Here is a 23,016-nt window from a genome sequence, read left to right as displayed (position 1 = left end):
AAGTAGAGAGACAAGTGCCAATCACAAAACACGTCAAAGGTCTCTTGGATAAATCATTACGCAAACGAAGGAATTCTGTGTAAATTAATCTATATTTTATTGCTTCATGTAATAACCCAGCAGGTTTATACGCCATAGCAAATTAGTTAATTATTGTTAGCATTGCACATTATAACGTCAAGTTATCTTGAATTCATATACCAAATACATAAGTATTCCCCCTTCTATGTCAAGTTAATCATTTAGTTTGGTACACATGTTTCTCAGTCTACTTACTAATCTAACATGAAACCTGTGGTAATATAAATTCGATACAATTTATAACACTTCATCTACATTTGGATTCCGAATTCTATATACCATGTAGTTCTATGCAAACGGATGCATTCTGTTAAAATGATAAATAAAAAATAACATCTCAGAACATTTAAGAGCGCAATGTTTCAATTATGTTTCAATGTTTCCCTTATCTTATACCTACTTTTAAAATAATACACAGCGTTCTTTAAAACACGATGGCAAGATGAAATGTTCCTACACTACATTTAAGACACTATAGTAAATGTGACGGTTCATATCAAGTCAATAATAAATAATTGTACATTTGTAATAATTCGATATATGCGAGCATTAATGCAAATATATAAGCCTATACTACACATATATATCAACCGTGATGTTTAACACGTTAGGCAGTATACACGAATTAAGCATTGTGACGTCATAGTCTTAGTGGTGAAAGACCATTTTAAGGTTACCATGACAAAACGTGAGGTAAAAAAATACACTGTATATCTAATTCGTTCATTGCTTTCAGTAACACATACGATTGCCTTATTCTTTACCCCAATATATAGATCACACCAAGTAAACAATTTTGAATAATAATATTGGATAAGTATGTATCATGGCGCCACAAATATACCAAGAATATATATCGTGGGATTGCACGCTTATTCACACGATTTACATCACTGTATAACGTGAAGAGAAGCACAAAACCGGTAATAGAAACAAATCTTTCAAGAAGAGCGTGACAGAGGGGAAGTGGGAGGGGCTGTCAAAGGAAAAAATTGTATGAAAAGTGTCGAAATCCATTGTCTTGATATCGTTTACAGGTTTCAAGCAACATGCACATGTAGGAATAACAAAACAAATGGAGCGAAAGAACGTGACAGCATGGATAAATGCGAAGGGAAAATAATACACAAACAATACAAAAGAAGAGAAAACACTTAAAAAACTAGAATGAATAAATTCACATTCTCTAGATAGTTTTCTGTGTATGTACATGTAAACCAATGAACCCTATTTACACGAAACTTTGTATTCTAAATCAAAGCTAAACACACTACTTGATTGCCATAGGTTGAGTACAATATGAGTATGCTATAGTAATCATATTTAACATTAAGAAATAGAAAAGAGTATGTTTGCTACAAGGCATTTAATTGCAACACTTATTTAAATATCATTTAAAGCAGACACTAGCACTAGATAGGGCATAACGAAATGCTATCAATACTACTAATGCTGGATTCGTATTAGTGAAGAATAATACTGCATTATTTGTTGAATAACTTGAATGTTATATTTGTTGGACGGTATAATAAACAAAATCGTAGTCATGCCAGTAGCTCTTACAGTAAAAGAAAGAAGTATCGAATATTGATAGTGAAATTGAAAAAAATGAATGTTGAAATACTTAATATCACAATCTATTTCGCCCTTAATTGCTGTATAATTGTTCAGCAACCTACAAAAGTGCCTTAATAAATATATATAATACTATTATCTACAATTATGACAATGATAGCACTTACATTTAACAGACTTTATGGTTTCATATTTGACGCACACACTCCAGAATGGAAATTTTTACAGAGTTCAATTTTAAATCAATTAATGGACTCTAAATAGATTGAATTTTTTGTCTTCTAATTCTTGGAGATTCACTACTAGCGCTAAAGAGGAAGACCCTCTGTGATGTACTTCTCTGGTGTTATTAGTTTCCTTGTTCTTCAAGGAATTATTATGGCATCGGTAGGATACAATTCCATCTAACTCCTTCGAGCGACTTTCGAGCGACTTGATGTGCATCCTCGTCATCTTGCATTCCTCTGGGAAGCGCTTCGTGAAAGGGGTTGTTGGACGTTTATCCGAAAAGTCCCATTTTATCTTACCGTTACCATAGTAACACCGATTCTTAGCCAATATACACCAAGGAAAGTTGTCAGATCTGACAACTTGTTGGGACAAAAATGTTGATAAACCGCTCCCCTGACCAGTCCATCGCAAGTCTAATTGATGTGAATGACTCACTGTAGGTACCCTCATCACAGGTCCTTGGTAGCGTAGAGAGGATCTGAGACAATGTTCTCATGCAGGTCGATGAAGAGGGGGATGTAGGTCAAGAAGTCCAGAAAGTCCACCGTTGCTTTCCCTTCTCGAGTGAACTTTGTCATCACCTGAATTATATAAAAATATAAGGTCAGGCAATATGGAGATAATTTGGATTAAAACTCATTTCTTTCAAGAGATAACACGGGAGTATTAAAAATACGAATAAGAGTCGATGACAGTCATTTCGAATTTGAGATTGTTGATCTAGAATATCGTCAGTAACTAGTAACTTTTCGAATTTTGTTAGAGGCCGAACACATTGTGATGTGGGTACATATACGAAATAAATGAATAAGGAAGGAATGAAATAAAAGTAAAGATTCATGTTATTAAAAAACATCGAAGAGACATCGAATCACATACCGATAGCAATTTTATTAACAGGAATAATTTCCTTTACGGCACGTTTGTTATGAAAAGGGGAAACTTTCGCAGTTGTGTGAACAATGCTTCGTGTGGTGAGATATGTTTATAGTGTCACCTAACCTTGTTCATGATCTTATGTTTTATACAGTACGCTTATACATGTTATAGTAATAATTTTTTTTCAAACTCACCAGATCAACATGCTCTTTCCGGAGGCCACCTGCCTCCAGCTCAACCTGAAGGTTCTTGACGGGAACCTCACCAGGAAAACCATGCTCCTCCTCGTCCTCTAGGAGATAGAACAACTCCTTGGCTCGGTCCATCTTCACATTTAGAGCCTCAAAGTTGATCTTGTTGATCAGTTTCTTGATAAAGGGGCTAGGGGTGTAAAGATAGAGAAGAGATAGCATGGTTATGAAAGGGAAAGTTAAGAATACGCCTGTAACTCAGTATATATACAGAGTTACAAAATCTTTGGTGGGCGTTGAAACGGTTTTTAGGCGTTTCTAAAATGTGTCTGTTATGTTTACGTATGGCTATATTGACATATAGAATGTGGAGTGCAGAATGCAATGTAAACATCTATGCCAAATATAAACAAAGTATGTCTGTTTCCGAAATATTCGATGAGAGAATGCGCTTAGATGAAAATATATTTCGTATTTGGTATAGAGATAAGCTTATTTTTGTCATAAAGTAATGTAACAAGGGAAGAATAATGTTTATAAATTTCGATTGATTCTATCTACAGAATAAAAGCAGAGCCTTCATTTCAATATCTTATTTTGAAATACTCGTTAGGGACAGGGCAGATAATGCAAAATAAAAGAAGGAAAAATTATATACCAGAATGTACTTACTCTAGCCTTGATATTTTCTCGGACAAAGCTGCAACGATGGTGAAGAGCTTAAAATCGATTCGATGACGCTGAGGTAAATCAAGAACCTGAAATTCAAAGTTTGATAAATTCAAGATTATTGGTCCATGAACAAATTGCACATGTCTTGCTTCCTAATTCTCAATAAAAGAATAGGTGTTGCTAATTAGATGCGTCTACATAGTGTCCATCATAAAATTATCTCCATACATTCAAATTCAAAGCAAAGTCGTACTTCGGTCTCCATGTTGTTGACCTTTTAAGCTTATAGCCGTCATTTTCCCCATTTTGTTTAATTTCATAATGGTTTCGTTTTGCCAGATAATCGTTGTGCTCTAACCTAAATAATTTAGACTTGGATTGTGCGATTCTTAAAAATTAAATCAGATTGATAATTTGGTTCTCATTCATTGTTATCTATCCATTATCATAACCTGAGGAAGTGAATAATGTGTGAGTGAATAATATTTTCTTCCAGTCTCGTTTGCTATAAAAAAATCACAATTGCATAAAGAACTGCAACCGAACAAAGATTAAAATGTGGTACTTACGTGGTACACATATTGGCATTCCTTTTCTGATATTAAATGACTGTTGACTCTCTGCAATAGGCTTTCCACATTCGCCGTCTCGATTTCGAACGGCTGTGCAAAAAAAATGGTATTAAAGAGGATAGTGGTTATCTCGCATCAATTGATTTCTTTTTAAATTAGTGATAATGAATACAATAATGAGAATAAATTAGGAATCCTCCAAGACAAGAGCATTCATGCTTCGAGTCCTATCCTTTATCATTTCCTAGTACGGTGTCCTAGTATGTAAATCTAAAAATGCATGATTATGAATTCTCACACCTCTAACGAGCCTTCGAGCTAGGTCAGGCTGGCATGATGCAATTCAATAATAAAAATGTATTCACTAGAATGAGGAAGAATGAGGATATAATGTAACAGGGAAAGGAAGGTCCCATTTATTCGCGATAAAGAGGTTGCATGAGAAAGATTACTGTGTGTCATTAAATTGGCACCTGAACGTGGACATGGTAGAAAGGGAGGGAGATGTGATATTGCAGAATAGACAAACACAATTTCCATTAACAATACAAAATGCTCAGGAGCTTCATTTATTGATATCATACATTTTCTTTGGCAGAATATGATAATATGTAATTGAGAAATCTGAAGAAATTGGGAATTTATAAAAAGACAAAATTATTCAAGTCAATAATTAACTTATCTACCTGTTATGCTCATAGTTCATATAATTTGCCTGTCCGAATATATTGCACCTAAATTATTCTGAACTTTTGCGTCTAGCGCCCCCATGTGTCGTCGGAAAAATCTATAGAATGTATTGTTTTCGTCTTACCTGTTCTTGGTTCATCATGTTGAAGAGAGTGCTCTGTTTCCTTCTAAACTCTGGTTTGGATGCCATCCGATCGGACGATTCATTGTCTTTCATCCTCGTTTCAAGATCCTCCAACATCTTCTTTTCACCTGCAAAGCAATAATTTTTTTTTTTCAAAGTTGAAATATCATGTACTGCACACTACGTTTCTATACAGTAAAAATTGAAGTGTTAAAATGTGTAGATAGAGAACCACACAATTCATTTAACTCCGGTGTTATATTAACAGCGTAAGTTTAACCCTAAAATGACTGGGGGCCATGATGCCCCCCCCCCCTCGACGCTTCGCGCGATATTTCCGAAACGCAAAAAGTTAGCGCTGCAAAATTTTATGACTCTTTTCTTTGACATACGGGTATAGCATCGCGACGTCACGTGACTTTTTACGAGACAATATCATGCTGAAAATGGCTCATTTTTACACTTTGTGTACAAAGTCTATGGGAGATGAAATTCATATAAGGGTGATTATTTTTCGTTCTAATAGGTCTGCTTAATTAATTTAGGGTTTTATTTAGTTGTTAAATGGTCTGTAATAATTTCCATTGAAAAAAACAATGAAAAACAAAAGATGAAAAAACAAGGAAATACATAAGAAATTCAAAAAACAAGGAAATACATAAGGAAAAAATTGGATTTCGCAATTTTTCTTTGTGAAAACCTTTGAATTAGATTAAAAAGGATGAGATCTGCAAAAAAGAAGAAAATTTGAAGAGAAATTGGGTGTTACATATGCAAATAATGTTTTTCATCGATAAATTTGCATATTTTATTCATAATAAATTATTATTTTCAGAATTTTTTTTTACACCATCTTGTAGTTTATGTGGTAAGGAATGTGCGTGCCAAATTTCGGCGCGTTCGCGCGAACGGCGGCCGAGATCAGAAGGGGGGCCATCATGCCCCCCCCCCCGTCCTCAATAGATCTCAAATAGCCCAGTCCTTTTAGGGTTAACATCCCATGGGTGTTATTACAACACCTTCAGCTGTTACTTCTAGGCTCTTTCGTGTTATGTTCAAGCTCTAGGGTGTAATTTTAACACATCAAGGAGTGGTCCTCTAAGGGCACCAACTAGTGTGAGTTTTAACCTGCACGTTTTTATGCAGAATATATGTGAATAGAATTGATGTCTGTCCCCATATCTCCCCGCTACTTCTTAGAGAAGTTTGGTAACGTGTTTTTTTTTTATAACCAAATACACACCAGATTCATCTCCAGAAATGTAAGGAAATGTTAAAGCTGGGAATAAATCATATCGAAATTGAATAAGTCATAATGAAAATCATATTTATTATCTTGAACATTTGACTTGAAATGTTGTATCGAAATGGCTAATAGTATTTTACCTTCTAGTTCTCTGACTTGTTTATTCGCTGCTTCCAGTCTCTCCTCCGTGATTTGTTTACTAACGGTGAGTCTGTAAACCTCTGCATCAGTCTCGGCCTGATAAAACAAAATCATCACCAAACAAGTTATTTTATCAGATAATATTCAAAGCTTGCTTTGAAAAAAAAATCTTAAGATCCTTGTTTATTGCTCTTTTTAGTGTTGCTATCGTCTGAATTTCAACTTATTTTTGTCTAAATCTCCTGTTTTCTTTTTCCCATTTCTCATCTTCATCTTTCCTCGTTTTCTTTCTCCATCTCCTCTTCTTTATTATTTTACTTTTTCGACTTCTCCTCCTCCCCTTCTCATTTTTTCTTCTTCTTTTTTTTTTCTTCTTCTTCTCCTCCTCCTCCTCTTTCTTCTTCTACTTCATCTTCTCCACCCCCTTTTCAATCTTTTCCTCTCCTCCATATTTTCATTCTGTAAATTCTTGTTCACCAGTGAATATTAATTTTCCCTCACCATGGCAACCTGTTTTTCGGTCATTCTGCTCAAGACCCACTCGTCGGTCCCATTTTTCAGGATAGGGAATCCCAAACTGCCAATTTTCGTTGTTTCTGTTTCTATTGGTTTGGTAGACGATGAAGATGACAGTGGTGGTGAAGCTGACGATGTGTCTGCATGGCCAATTATCACACTTTTTGGTCCCGATGTCTTGGATTCTGTTGAAAAACAAAACAAAAAAGAAACCTTTCATTATGGAGAACTTTATCATTACTTTTCGGCCATACAAACAGATATATCGTACAATCCAAAAATACAATGAATTCACTAATTGAATCCAAATAAGTTTTTAAAAATGAAAGAAAGTGAAGGGAGTAAACATAATTATCCATGGGTCAGGGATCACATAGTAAATTTCAATACTGTTGCCAAGAGGCATGCAGACCCTCACAGAAACCCATTCAGAAGGCATCAACAATCAATTTGTTTAATTGTATATGATTTCAGCAAGTAAGATGATGCAGATTATATTTTCCTTCATTATAACAAACATTATGTTCGAGAGGCAAATACCCATTTTCTTTTCATTTAGAGATTGTCTTAGAATTTAGAAAGGAATTGAAAAAAAAACATAAAATGCATTTGAACTGAAAAGAGACATGCAGTGTTCCTGTCGATTAAGGAAGGGAGATAAATAACTCTGAAATCAACTTCAAATAAACATGTACATCTGTAATTTTTCACACCTTTGTCTTTCTTTTTCTTCTTTGACTTTTTATCCTTCTTCTTCTTTGCCTCGGCTGCTGCTGCAGCATCTGGGTCCCAGTCAAAGCGGAAGATCTCAAGGAACTCGTTTCTTGCAATATCCGCGATCGCCTTGTTCCGAGAAGCTGTAACAGAATCGATAAATGAGGGCATGAATGGTTACCAATACCGTCGTAATAAGGAAAAATTAAACTTTTCACAGAAGATAATATAATAATTATTATAATAGTTTACAGTTCTTTAATAACGCATAAAATATAACAAAGGTATCCATATATGCTTTTATAATTTATATGAAACAATTGGATTAAATACAAATGAGTTTAGAAAGTTGGGCAATGAGTTCATTAAATATATACAGTATATATAAAAGCCTTTTGGAGAGATATACGGAATGTTCAGAATATAACGATGGAAAACGGTCCCTTCTGTCGCCACAAGGTACATCACGGCTTTCAGTTTATTCGTCTTGAAACAAATATGGCGATGATTTACATTTTCCTGAGTAGTGTATACGTTACAGTTATCAACACTTGGAGATATTTTCCATCTTGGTTGGTCAACTTACTTTCTAAGTACGAAACTTTCTCCTTCAAAGTGGCTACTTTCTGTTCTTGTCTCTCTAGCATAAAGCGGCTCCTATCCAGTTTTTCTTCGACGTCAAACTAAAAAAGGGGAAAACGGAGAATGGTTATTCAGTATTGAGTATGAATTATTTTCAGTGTTCAATAAGACTGATCAGATGGCATTGAAATTATAAATGGCAATCAATAAAATATGGCCACCAAGGTAATAATAAATGAATAGATTATTATATTTCACATTTCATATGACACTATTCAGAGTTAAACGAGAACAAATATTTTATTGACTTTCTTTTCTGGTTCCTGACGATAGCGATTGTAGATGTGAATATAGTATTTGTTTATACTTTTGCATTCTTATCCCATGTCTCATAATATTCCCTTTTATTTTAGTTAACTTTTTCCTATGAATTTCATTATAATGTTCTTTCTTTATTCTACTTTACTGTTTATGTTGAATTGTTAGGCGCCTTGAGCATTCGATCGTTAGAATGGATATAATTATGTCTGCATTAAATTCTTTGATGAAATGAACATACTTTGTCATTGATTCCATAAGATGCAATCTTTGCTTTCAACATTCTCTGTGGGTCGTCGCTTGAGGCGCTGTCAGCTCTGCCGCTGTCAACATCGTCATCTTTGACATCGCCTTTACCGCCTCCACCTTCGACATCGTCCAGTTTCATCGGACTAACATAGTCGTCTTCATTGACCTCCATGGGTGTGGTCTTAAAGGTAGCACTAAACTCTTCCAAGTCACTCTTGAACCCGAGATTGACCTCGCCTGGCCTCACTATTGCACTTCCGTATCCAGATGACTGCTCCGTGGTCATCGATCCCGTCTCCGACTGGTCGTCGATGTCGTGGTCACCCGCTGCCCTGTCCGAAGACGCCGTGTTCATCCATTGCCTTAACGTACGATCTTCAACGCTGATCCCCGTACTCCGGAGTTGGGTGTTGAAGACGCGCTGGTAATGTGGCACACGTTCTTTGCTGAAAGGATGAAAAATATCACACGAAAATGAAGTATGCGTTTTTCCGTATAGACCTGTTACCATGATTACGTTGTCTCATTTTAAAATTAATTTTAAAAGTAATGGCTCATACGCCATTCATATATATAGTCATTAATGTAGAATTTATAAAAGAACGTGGGTATAGAAATGGTAAAAATACATTCTGGTTGTTGGTATCACTGTCCAGAAGAACATTTTTAGAGTGATATTATAGTAAGACAGAAAGTCTGAAAAATATTTACGACTAAGATCATAACCTTACAAACTTTTATATTTTTAGTCTTATTTGAAAATTATGTTCTTCCTGGTAACATTTATGTGCTTACGTTCTGTCTTTTTACAAGTGCACCTTTTCATTGGTTCGTTTTGGTGCTAGGTCAGGTACTTAATTGAAGACAAGACAAATAATGAACTTACTGGACAATGCAGTACTTGGCAAGATAGTCGAGTGGATCCCTCACGGCTGGGTCCGGGCTGCTAGGGGGGCTACCGGCTTCAACCTTCCTCCATTTCTTCTTCTTAGGTCTGTGTAGTGGGGGGGGGGATGGAGGGAATACATGAGTTGGAGAATCTAAAATACCATATTAGGCTCGATCCTATAAACCCTCCTGAATCCATTGTCTCTCCATGATGGGCTATATGCCATTTTCTTTAATGGTTTCATCAATATGGTATTACAGATGTTAAGTTTATTTTCAAAACATTGAATTATTCAATGATAAATAAATTCCTACGGATAAAACAGGATAGCTATGTATGTCAATAAGATTTAAAACAACTTGAGTGGAATATTTTAGAAGCAAGCCTGCATGATATCATGATGACACTTTTTGATATTTCAAATGGAGGAATCGAATACAGGCATGACATAAAGGAGTTTGAGTAGGAACTAATCGTTTCCAAAGTGCGAGAAAGAAATGATCATTACTTATATTCAGGTCGTCTCCTCCACATGATTGGCTCGGGTTTCTGTGGCAGGGGCATAGGTCGTTTCCGGGGCTCAGGAACGGGTTCCTCGACTGGCTTCGGGGCTGGTTGAGGGACAGGAATCTCAGGAAGAGGTGGGAGTTGTGGTTCTACGGGGGCAGGCACTGGGAACGCAGGCACAGAAATGTCCGCAACCCGTGGCCCAGTGTCGGGCATTTCCCAATGATCCGATGGCGGTGGCTGGTTGAATAAAACAGTTGAGCATTAACTAATTCAACTAATCTCTAGTAAATTGAGTAATCCTGCATTTGATTTATTTGTCAAAACTTGTATCAATTACACGTTATAATATTTGACAGTTTAAGTCAACCAACAAACGATTCTTTCGAATTATTAGGGTCATTTTACGAACGGACGACCTTCCAAAGATTTATTAATTTCATATTTAGAAAGTAGGAATTTCACAGAAAAAATTATTTTATTCATTATAATTCATATTGTGATAAAGTGTAATGTCGATTCAAGTGATGAGTAGAATGTAATGTAATGTAATAATTCGTTCAGTGTCTTATGTAACTACATTTTATTTGTGACGCGCAGAGAGAAAATGATTATTAAGCGCTATAATTATACATGTATGTACCACATTAAAATCATTAATGTTAAATAAAATGAAGATCCAGCGTAAAACGAAATTATGTGCTTACAAGCTTCGTCATGAATACATTATTCGCCTTTAAATCATCACCTAATAGTTTCGAGTATTTCTTAATAAATCATAATATTTGGAGTGAAATAATATCATGTAGTGAAGCATTATGTTTACTCACCCTGACTGGCATAGGCGCTGCCACTCCAAGGGGTTTGACTTCTTTCCTCACCCGCTTAGGAAGCTTCGCTCGTCGGTTCTTCTTAGGAGGATTAACCTTCGGCTTAGACTCTGCACAATTAGAGAATAATAATAAAAATGAAAACAAAAACGGTAAAAAATATTACACTTCAACGATTACAGGTGGATTGATGATAGGCCTGCGTTATCTATACGGAATTGCCCTTCGTGATGATGCGAAGCCTTATCCCTCTTCTTCCTCTCTTCATTTTAGCTGAACCATTCCCCAAATAGCCCTAATTTGCACCAGGACCAAAGAAGAAGATAAAAATCAGAGACGCAATGCCGAAGACAGTCGTGTTAAGAATCACCACAAAGTTGTTCTTTGAAGTCCTTTGATCATGTTGATATGCAAAAGTGTCCGAGGTGAGTTTAGTTGTAAATACCAAAGTTCAAAGCCTTACACCAAGAAGGCCTACGCTTGTCGTCTTTTTGTAAGGATTTCGATTACCACTTCCTTATCCACCGAACAATTGGCTCTTTTTAACCATTCTAGGCTGCTAATAATCGCCATTACAAATCACAGTGGCTATAAGATGGACATTGAATGCAGTGGGCCTTTTAAGTGCGATGGCAAAATCAAGGTTGATAACATCACTAATATACTATCATGTTGATCACGTTTAATTCACGAATATTCAACAGAAATATATGAATTAGTGACTTGATCAAGAGGGCAATTATGTTCGTGATAACACCGCTTTTTCAGATACTATACACGCAATACAATCCAGACGTACATTATGATTCCATCGACATTGCAAATCGGTAGTTCATCACACTTATTAGACTTCTAAGCAGCTGGATAAGATTTGCAGAAAAGCTCTGATCTTAATCCCTATGCCACAAGCCCACAACGGGAATCCATACAACCGTATACTATTATTCTGGGAAGATATACTGTATAGTCAAAGGCACACTTCAATGTTAAACTTTGAAGCCGCTATGGACTAGTAAACGTTTTTATAGTATGATATTAATAATGCGAATACACGTAACTACGTTATTAGCTCAACGTGGGTCAAATAAATTCGAAATTAGCAGGACGGCCATCGCCCTTATGTCTTTGGACTTTCTTTCAATCGATCCAATTATTATCATTGAATTTTCTAGTCCATCGTGGATTTAATCAATCAAGCATTACTGCATGCTCGCTCTGCCGTGCCATTTAACACTAAGATATGACGTTTCTTTGGATTTTATGGTGGACGAGCTCGTTTCAATTGAGCTGAGAATAATCGGATTTGTAATCTATCTAGAATTCTTTAATCTGTGTCCCATTCCCACTTTATTTCTTTCTCTCCCCCTTCTTGAATTTGATAAAATGAAGGGGGATTTACCAAAATGTCAGTAAGTATGCATGTATTTATCGTTACGCTAGGTGATCGAATAACAATCCAAGTTTATTTGCAACTCAAATATACATATCTTAGTTAATACGGAAATGAAGATCAGTGCAAATTCTGCAGTTATTAGAATGTGTGTCAGAGGAAAGTAGAAGGAGTAGGTCTATGGGACCATGGTTTCTATAAGTAACACTTCCGTCACACCAACGAAACCGACTCTAAACCGACCGATGATAAGCCATTGGATATAACGTAATAGCTTTGATCGGTCTGGAGTCGGCACCACCTGTGTGACCGCAGCAATTTTAGGACGTACCTTTTTCCTTGGTTGGAAGTGAGACGGGTTTCACTGGCTCCGGCTCAGGGGCGGGGATAACTTTCTGTACAGGTTCTTCGGGGGGAGATGGAGGGAGCTCTTGTTTCGGTGGAGGTGTCCGATCTTTTTCTATAAATCAAATATTATCAAAATGTTTAGGAGTATTGTACGAGGTGAATTGATTCAGAGACAAACAAATCAAACGATTTTTTTGTTCTTTAGTTCTTATCCGTTGCTCCTCTTTTGATATTTAGAATGATGAATTTCTTTAATAAAAAAATTGTTGTATAAAAGGCCATTAAAAGTAACAAAAACATATCTTTAGAAATAATTTTATAGCTCGATACGATGCGATATGCATTTCTTATCACCGTATAAAGAATTACATCAAATCTATGAAATACGATTTCATACTACAGTTAAGATATTGTTGTAATACTCTAGTTATTGTAAACACAAATACATAATAGTCATGAAAGTAGACAAATTTATAATTGTTATCTATAACATACTAAAGCAAACAGTATTTGCACCAACTAAGTAGACTAATCACTTCCAAAACTACTGCATGTATTAATATATTCTAATAAAACTAATAAAACTTTATATGGTAAATATAGAACAAAAGGTCTTAAACACATTATATTCCTTATTGATTTTTTATTTCAATTTACTTTAATTTAAATTACCTGGTGACTTATATGGAATAATGGGTATCTTGACATATTCCTTGGATGATTTGGCTGGAAAGAAAGAAGATAAGGTTGTTGGGTTGATGTTGAAAATAGGGGGATATTGGGGATAATCGCTTGGCACCCTAGACTCGAGTCCCCCCTTACTAATCAACGTGGGGATAAATAATTATGTAAGAGGAAACTTAAAGGAAACCAAAACCCAAGAAGAGAAGCAATCTTATTGGAAAGAGTAAAATGAAGTTTCATCAAAATCGGTTATGAAATAAGCAAGTTATGGACGTTTAAAAAGTCTTGTTGTACTTTCTATGGGGATCCTCAAATTGGCAAACGTGCTTCAAAACGGCTGATTTTGTGGACAACTCTCTATTTGTTTTGTACACAAATTTTCAGATTTTCCCCTTTATTCTACGTATTTCACATTATCTCCTCCTGACCTTGACATATGTGGTGTGAATTATATTTTCCCATGACATGTGTTGTGCTCAGAAGGAAGCAAGATGCAATTTGAAAGATAATGAGGAAAATCTGAAAATTTGTGTACCATTGCTAAATAATTATGGTGTTCGTCTACAAGTATTTTTAGAAAACAACACTGCTTCCGGAGTTTTGAAGTGCATTATCATAATAATCTAGATATGGGTAGGATCCATACTGCAGAACAGGTAATCCCCCAAACTATACTCTCTCAAATGATTTGAAAAGAATAATGAATTTAATATATTTTTCAAACGAAAGTGAATCGATTTCTAATGTAATTATTTACCGTACTGAGGGATAAACATGCGTTAGTACTATTTCTAAATTAGTTTTATTTAGTAATCTTAAAATGACATGCACAAAGCACACTACACAAACTTGACCATATATTAACATTTAGAATGACACAAAAGTCTATATTTTACAACTAATGTATTATTCAACAGACATTTCAGAACATTCTGGAGTATTACCTAAGCTACCAAGAAAAAATATTACACAAGCTTTCGAAAAACCTCAAAGTAAAACCTCAAAATAATGTTACCGGCAAACGTAATGTTAAAGTTATGAGTGGATAAAATTGTTAATCATTCGATGAGTAAAAATATCCTTTCTGCATTATTGAATCGGCCATATGTGAACCATTTAAAGGTCAAGTCCACCCCAGAAAAATGTTGATCTGAATAAATAGAGAAAAATCAAACTAGCAAAACGCTGAAAATTTCATCAAAATCGGATGTAAAATAAGAAAGTTATGACATTTTAAAGTTTTGCTTATTTTTCACAAAACAGTGATATGCACAACTCAAATGAGACAGTCGATGATGTCCCTCACTCACTATTTCTTTTGTATTTTATTATAAGAAATGTGGAATATTATATTTTTCTCCTCATTGTCAAGTGAAACAACGATAAATTCCTCCCTGAACATGTGGAATGAGCATTTTTTAATACTATATGAGTCAGTCAAGTTGGTCCTTATTGACCTTTAAGCAAAGTTAAAGTGTAGCGTTCTGGATGTTTTATGTATTTCTGATTTAATCATTTTGTAAGTAAACGATAGCAACAAAATCAATAATATATAATATTATTCATAGTCATTATCTTGTAACGTTTCACAAAATGATTTTACCTATTACCATTCCACCATAGAGTTTCAATGTTAGGAAAGTGGCATTGATGACAAACCGTTACCATGGTTACATTGTTGTACGTTAGTTTTCAAACCTGATAGATAACCATACACATTACTTACCATCCTGTTTCTTGTTTTTAGTTTTCTTTTTCTGTTTCTGTGGTTTCTTTCTCTCGGGTGGAGGTTTTATTTCTGAATGCGTGTGTGAGGTTTCAATCATGAAATACTCATAATTCAAGCATTATTTATGAATTCTTCAACCTTACGGTGAAATAGTTTATATATCGGGAAATGATAAACTAGGTAATGTTTGATATATGTAACTGACCGCCCTTAAGATTTTTCACTTCAAATTAATCGGGCCGCGAAACTGGAGGCGGAGCGGGGGGGGGGGGCTTAAAAATACCATCTGATTGAGATTTGCATGGTCAGCCCCCCCCCCCCCCCCCCCCACTTTCTACCCGTTCCGCGCAATCCCCGTTACTTCTGACGTTATAAAAGGGAATTAAAATCTTGAAGAACAAAAATGAAACAGACAAACGAAAAGAACAACTATCAACAAACGATTGAAAACTTAAGATCTCATAATAAATTAATAGATATTTATAATATAAATGAAAGAATGTAACAACTCAGATTATAATTCATAAAGCATGAAACTATTCGACATTCATTAAATTGATATTTGAAAATAAACATGCAGTATACCTTTCTTCGGCTTCGGTGGAGGCGGCGGCGTAGGGTCTCTTGGGGGTGGTACCGGGGTCGGGTCTTTGGGAGGAGGCGGTGTTGGTTCCTTTGGTGGAGGTGGGCTGGGTTTGCGTGGGGGAGGCGGTGCTCGATTACTGGGAGCTGTTAGAATATTAAATTATTTATCATTAGCATTAGTAGAAGTAGTGGCAGTATCAGATGTCTGCAGCAGAAGCAACAGCAGCAGCAGCAGCAGCAGTAGTAGTAGTAGTAGTAGTAGTAGTAGTAGTAGTAGTAGTAGTAGTAGTAGTAGTAGTAGTGGTCGTTGATGTCGTTGCTGCGGTGTTGTTGTAGCAGCTGAAGCAACATCAATATCATTTGCATTAGGCCCATGATTATTACGGAACGAACCATGACAAATCTCTATACATCTCAAAAATCGCCAATAAAGTAAAGAAAAGAAACATATTCGGGACACAAAGCTCTCATATTATATGTCCGAAATAGAATATTCATCAAAATTACTTGATACATTTTTATGTGGTATAGCCGAATTACGTGCATGTTCACACTTGGATAATTAGGAGCTATAAAGTGAAAAACTATATCAAATGCCATTTTTTTAAACATGATATATACCAACTTCACGACAAATGTGAAATAGAATTTTTGCCAAATAATATAAGCGGATTCAGTAAAAAGCTCACCTGCTGCTACTGGTTTCGTCGGAGGCTCTTGTTTCTTGCTGTAAAATAAAAATATGAAATAAGACATCAATAAACGCTCTCACAAAATGAAATTTCCAACGTATTAATAATAATGTCATATTCCTTAATTACAAAATAGTACAATGAATTTTGAAGAAACAGAATGATAAGATTGTATATTTTAGTCCTTTAGACTCGTCTCTTTATAATAATGAATCAATTTTTGTTGCCACAAATTTTATGATTTTTTGTCCACTCAATCTATACGTTTACTTCTTATTTATTTTTATTAAAAAAAAACCTCATCGAGTATTTCGTAATTTTAAACATGTCATACTGTTACATAATTTTAGTAAAAGGACAGAATACCATGGCAACGCTCTCGTTATCCATTCATTTTTTTCTAATTCAAGTACATTTGATTCAGGATAGGCATTTGTCACCAATAATGCAACAGATATCTATACTTTTATGGATTTGGTCTGTAATCAGATCAGGGGTCCGTTTCATATAACTTGTTACAAGAAATTTACAATAACAGTTATAGGCTACTGAAATCCTTCAATTTGATTGGCTGATAGTAAATTTGTTATAGAAATCTTGAATTTGTTATTATAACAAGTCTTTATGAAACGGGATCTAGGACCCGGTAACATAAAAAAGGTACAATCAATATTTTACAACCAATTGTGATTATGTGTACATTCTTTACATAGACGAACGGTTAGGCATGATTATATAATTGATTGTATTTGTTTATGTTACGAAGCCTATAGATCACTTCACACTTGCAAGATTAGATTAATATTGATCACACAAATGGAGATGTGATTATAAGTGCTTAATGAACCAGGGGCGGTGGGAAGAAGGAATTACATTTGAACACAATTAACAAAGAATTAAACCCAAGTCCAAAATACGGGCATCTGATTGGATAAAATTATAAGCAGTGTATATTTTTAAAAATCGTGTTTGGTTGCAACTCATTCTGAATTCTGCAACATCCCCCAGTTACTATGCAAAAACGTGTATTAATTATCATTGCATTGGTTGTGTGAGCACTATAGATGAAATCAGACCACACTTTTTCGAAGTGCATATCACAATCTCATTCGTTTAGTAAAATAACACAATTGTGCAGTGAAAGTTGTAACACAAAAAAAAAATGCAATGAATTGGGAAGATATATAATGAATAAATAGATATGAAATGGATTAAATTAATATTTATAATTCAATACATTGTATTTGTCATGGATGTTGAATATGAAGGAGAACCCCCTCCCTCAATTCATTGAGAGTGTGCAATCAAATTCTTGTTTAGTCAGGATTTAAACCTAGAAATAATGTGCTACTCTGGCGCCTAGTAAAAGGGGTACAATACTGCTGCTGCTGATTCAGCACCCCCCCCCCCTCACCGTCCCCTGTATCTCGACACTTGACCGTACGATTGAAGTCATTATTGGCAGGCATGAATCGTTTCTTTTTACATAAAATAATATCGTTTTCTAAATTGTGATATTATGATATTTTTATGAAATTGGGGAGCCGAGGGTCCAAATCACAACATAAGTATTCAAATTTCATATTTTTCTATATCGATTGATTGATTGCTTGGTTAGTTAGTTGATGGATTGATTTTATTTACCAACTCATCAAAAACTACAATGGATTTTATACATCGTAGAATAAAGCATCATTAGGCTTGAACATGGTAACCCGCGAAAGCTTGAAAAAACTTATTTACAGGGTTAAGCCAGGCTTGTTTCTTTATTATGAATACCAACCATGATGGAAAGCTTTACTTGCATTGAAAAGCAAACAAACAACGAAAATAGTATAACTTCTTAAGTTATACCACATATTATATAGTCTTCATCTTCATACACCTCATCATTTCCAAGCATTTGAATTCCACGACCACATGCAAGCTTTGTAAACTTTTAAACATTTCTTATGTTTGCAAATCTTAGAACCCGTTTCATGTATAGAACATACAAATGTGGTAAGTTAGCCATTGCGATGAATATTATGTGAATAAGGCTATTAAGCAAAAATAATCACAATCAAGGTTACTTACATTGACTTGGTACACATAATATTGCAAAGTTACCATAATCCTGTTTTTCATGAAACATGTCTTTAGTAATTATAATTATTATTGAAAATTTTTATGTTATATTTTATATATTATATACATAGCTATCCAAATCAGGCATGAAGCCATGTCGCTGTTGCTAAATGTAATTCTCTAAAGCTGAAAGGTAGATATATCAAAGTTCGTCAATAAAACGACGGATGATAAACTAGCAAACAATATTGGTGATATCAGACAGAGTGTATAATTACCTGTACAAGTCGGAGCGATCATCAAATTTAACTGTCATTTCTTACAAATTCTAAATCTTCTTGAACTTACTCCACCTTAGAATACACATGCACACTGAACATAAAATCAACACAAAACGCAGTTAGCAACAACAAAAAAGTGCGTGATATATAAGGTGTTTTTTCGATTGAGAGTGATGGATTGAAATGGGCGACGTTATCATGGGTATGATTAATATTTGATTAGAGCAAAGTAGTGACAGTGCAGATGTGATGTTAAAAAGCACGACGCTTTTGTGAAATGCTATAAATCTTTCATTAATTTTTTGTAAAGCTTCAGCAAAAAAAAATGAAAACACATAAAGCACAACTATGTGAAAATTAGATGGCAAATGGACTTTCTAATGGCGAAAGTTAAAAAGGAAATGCACGTACAAAGGGGAGGTTATAATAGCAATTAGTAATATTGCTTCGGTTTTGCAGGATCTGTAGTATAGGTGAAGGGGTGGTGTGAGTGCGTTGCGTATAATGCGTAAGTGGGTGCGAGCGTGTGGGTTGTGGATAACTCGGGTACATCCGATTTACTCACACTGGTCGGATTTCCTTTTTCGGTTGCTCCTTTACCACCGGTTTGGTTGTCTCCTTTACAACCGGTTTGGGTTTCTCCTTTACTATCGGTTTGGGTTTCTCCTTTTCGACCGGTTTGGGTTTCTCTTTTTCAACCGGTTTGGGTTTCTCCTTTTCGATCGGTTTCGGCTTTTCCTTCTCCGGTTTCTCCTTCCTAGGAGGTTCTTCGACTTTCTTCGGTTTCTCAATGGGTTTTGGAGGCTCCGTCTTGACCGGTTCAACTTTCTTAGTTACTTCTTTCTTCGGGGGAGGGGGAGGAGGCTCCTTCGGTGGTCGCTGTTTTGGCTCCGGTTGCACTTTCTCTGTGGGTGGTTCTTTTGGTTTTGGGACTTCCTTCGGTTTAGGGGGTTCTTTTACTGGTTTTTCAACAGGTTTTGGTGCCGGTTTCGGTTTTGGTTCAGGCTTTGGCTCTCTTTGTTAGGAATGAAAGTCATACATTTGAAATAAGACAGATCGATAGAACATGCAATTGACATGAAAAGGAAGAAACTAAATGTGATTTTTTTTTAAAGGTGAATAATGCTTTTGAAACGCGTTTTTAGTTGCAGAAATAAAAATATTTAAAGGTAATTAAGAGACACAACTAAGTAAAACAATGGAATGTGATAAAGTATAATGTAGAAGTGATAAACAATAACTACAGATGGAACGGTATATGAATTCAATGTATTTTTTTCACAGGAAAGCATTGCCTCTAACGGATGCTAAACGCATAGACGAGAGTGATTTTATGTGATTCAAACCAGAATGGTGCTTAGAAAAAATATTTCACAGAAACACATTCCAAAAGAATAGAAAAATAATATACCTTAAACTTACAATGTACAATATGGGCAATGATCAAGAGACTTGGAAAACGATGTATTGTTGAAAATTGAAAAAAAATATATAAAGGGATGCTTTTGGCTCGTCAACATAAATCTAATTGTGCTAAAGCATGGTTATTGTTGCATTTACTGCCTTTTGACACATGAATTCTAACTCGCGAGGAAAATACTACTTTAGAAAGTAACGTAATACTAGGAAAAGTGGTAGAATAAAAATGAACTTTAGAAAGAACGAAGAAGGCTTTTGAGACCAAGAGATCGGAGAAATTAGATGATATTCTGTATTAAAAGAAACATGAAAGGTAAAAAACGATGGCCATTACGCATAGTCTCAGCTGAATCGTAAAACCTATAGGGAAAAACGAAACTCTTAGAATGAAGATGATGATTAGAAATGGTTCTGAATAAATAAAAAATACCTTTTCTGTGGAGGAGGTTCTTTTGGCTTTTCAACAGGTTTAGGCTTTTCAATCGGCTTTGGCTTTTCGACCTGCTTTGGAGGATCGGGTTTCTTTGGAGGAGGTTCGCGCTTTTTCGGCTCGATGGGCACTGTGGGTTTCTTTCCTTTCGGTGGAGGTGGCGGCGTAGGCGGAGTCGCAGGTCTAAGTCTTTCGAGTCTTTCCGGAGGCTTCCAGCCCGTTTTTGTTGTTTTCGGTTCCGTCTTCGTAAGTTCAAATTTCTTCGGCTCTTTCCATTCGGTTTCCTGTCGGGAATGCTCGATAAACTTCGTCGTCTGCTTCTCGGTTTTCGTGAGTTTGAACCCTTCGCTCTTTGGAATGTTCAGATTTCGATCTGTCGAGAAGGGATCCTTGGATTCAATCTCTTTCTTGTCGGTCTTCTTCAGCTGGAATGCTTTAGGAGCTGAAATATAAGAGTGATAGTGTTCTTGATATATAATTGTGTAAACAGAATTTCATTTCAACTGACTGACAGAAGAAAAACAGCATTATCATCAAAGTCAACAAAATGATTAAGCATATGCAAAACATTTTAAACTTTAAAGTTTACATATTACATTTTACATTTTACACTACATACTTTTATTTTATATTTTACCAATTTACATTTTAAATAACTTTTGTAATGTTGACATTTTTTCGTTTAACATTATATATTTTCTTTCATGCTGATAACGAAATTCATTAAAAACTTATGTGTAACTTACGTTTGTAAAGATTTTTCCTTCTCTCTGCTTCCTCTTCTTTTCGCCTTGCCTCTTCTTCTCGTCTCAATTGTCGTGCTTCCTCTAACTGTCTTTTTCTTTCCTCTTGGCGGCGCTCTTCTTCTTCCAAGGCTGTGACATAAAAAAGATAAACAGATCGTCATTATTTCTGTGAGACAACTTGGATCCAACTTATTTCAAATAGTACAATTGCCTGAACTGAAATCAAAATAGTTATAATTTTATATATTTATTCAAATGGTGTAATGCTTTGCATGAAATTATATTTCATATAGGGTTTCATGGTTTACTCAATGTAACCATATGATTATAAAGTTATTGCAGTTTTTTAATAATGTTATTCATCTTGTTTTGCTAGACAATACAACATGATATGAGAAAAAGGGGGAATGAATAACTCGTGCCATTGAAATAGATTTGACTTAATGTTTGTGAAACAGGTCTTTATTATGAAAGGTACATACAAGATGGATTTGACAAAAAAAATAGTAGAGTACGTTAATTCACATATCTGAGTGAGATGTATATGAAAACATTTGGAACTTAAAGGAACTCGATGAAGATGAAGGCATATCTTATATCTGAGATGATATCAGAATTATGGGCGAAAAAAAGTGAAATGACAAGAATTGTGGATGGACCTTCTGAGCCGATAGAGGTGCCGACCCCGGATGTTGAGCCATCTGATTCGTCTCTCAAGGTAAAGTATTCCGGCCAATAGTGTTTGAGAGCTGTGATGACGTCATGAATAATGATGATGATGATGATGATGGATCGTGGAAAAAGGATGGACGTTGGAAAGAAAGTGGAGGAGAAAACAAAATCAACACGTTATTTTAAGATTATTGCTAGTTATACGAAATTATTTTTTCATGTTTTCAGTTATTTATTTCAGTTTTAACTTGCATCTTCGTCAAAAGGTGTATTACAATTAGACTTGTGTCTATATGATGTTTATAAATCTGAGTACAGTTAACATCATTAAATAATATATATATCTCCACAAATTTAATGAATCATTGCGATGAATTAAGCACTACGTAATAGTGGTTTATCAAAATGGCAGAAGAAAAATTTAACTACACTGATAAGTTTAGATTTCCATAAACCACATTATCATGATCAGTTTTACATTATTATTCAGCTATCGTTGATTTGACAATGTATTTGTGGTTTTTTATCGGTCAAATAAATAATTATAATGATAATAATAATAATAACAACAATAGTAATAATAATAGTTTTAGAAATATGAAGCAGGGAAAAAGCTTACCTTCGCGACAAGCGTAGCAATGTCCTGATTAATTGATGTAATGAAAGAAGAAAATGAAAGATTGACAAATTGCATGAATGAGGAAAAAATACATATCAGAAGAAAAAGAATGTGTTGGGATTGCTGAGCGCAAACGTAAGCTGATGATTCTTCACACCTTAGCAATAACTAAATAAGATCCTGCCAAATTATAAAATTGATAACTGGTTTCTCAGGTTGATAACATCAAAAATTATGACACGTGAAAGCCGTCAACGAAGAGATGGCTGTGTTTGGCACCAACGGCGTAATGAGCAAAAAAAAAGAGCTGGCCAGATATGGCACTAGGGGATTAGGGAATCTGCGAG

General features: G+C 35.1%; 1 protein-coding gene across 1 annotated transcript in view; it reads right to left on the bottom strand.

Annotated features, from left to right (window-relative positions):
- Window positions 1-73: 73 nt before the first annotated feature.
- The window catches only part of LOC129260623 (nucleolar protein dao-5-like), a 32,928-nt gene continuing 9,985 nt past the window's right edge, over window positions 74-23,016 (bottom strand). The window contains exons 7-29 of the mRNA XM_064099890.1: window positions 22,670-22,693; window positions 22,038-22,127; window positions 21,379-21,507; window positions 20,633-21,074; window positions 19,349-19,798; window positions 16,433-16,470; window positions 15,744-15,887; window positions 15,156-15,227; window positions 13,418-13,471; window positions 12,729-12,857; window positions 11,008-11,117; window positions 10,179-10,417; window positions 9,668-9,775; window positions 8,774-9,227; window positions 8,219-8,315; window positions 7,632-7,775; window positions 6,904-7,103; window positions 6,402-6,498; window positions 5,016-5,143; window positions 4,199-4,291; window positions 3,630-3,715; window positions 2,961-3,147; window positions 74-2,468 (exon numbers count right to left, since the gene is read on the bottom strand). Of these exons, the coding sequence (XP_063955960.1) occupies window positions 2,337-2,468; window positions 2,961-3,147; window positions 3,630-3,715; window positions 4,199-4,291; window positions 5,016-5,143; window positions 6,402-6,498; window positions 6,904-7,103; window positions 7,632-7,775; window positions 8,219-8,315; window positions 8,774-9,227; window positions 9,668-9,775; window positions 10,179-10,417; window positions 11,008-11,117; window positions 12,729-12,857; window positions 13,418-13,471; window positions 15,156-15,227; window positions 15,744-15,887; window positions 16,433-16,470; window positions 19,349-19,798; window positions 20,633-21,074; window positions 21,379-21,507; window positions 22,038-22,127; window positions 22,670-22,693 (3,647 nt within the window). The 3' untranslated portion in view covers window positions 74-2,336. The remainder of the gene's footprint in view (window positions 2,469-2,960; window positions 3,148-3,629; window positions 3,716-4,198; window positions 4,292-5,015; window positions 5,144-6,401; window positions 6,499-6,903; window positions 7,104-7,631; window positions 7,776-8,218; window positions 8,316-8,773; window positions 9,228-9,667; window positions 9,776-10,178; window positions 10,418-11,007; window positions 11,118-12,728; window positions 12,858-13,417; window positions 13,472-15,155; window positions 15,228-15,743; window positions 15,888-16,432; window positions 16,471-19,348; window positions 19,799-20,632; window positions 21,075-21,378; window positions 21,508-22,037; window positions 22,128-22,669; window positions 22,694-23,016) is intronic.

Source organism: Lytechinus pictus, chromosome 1 (assembly GCF_037042905.1).
Source record: "Lytechinus pictus isolate F3 Inbred chromosome 1, Lp3.0, whole genome shotgun sequence".
NCBI lineage: Eukaryota > Metazoa > Echinodermata > Echinoidea > Temnopleuroida > Toxopneustidae > Lytechinus > Lytechinus pictus.
This window is presented reverse-complemented; position numbering and strand designations above follow the sequence as displayed.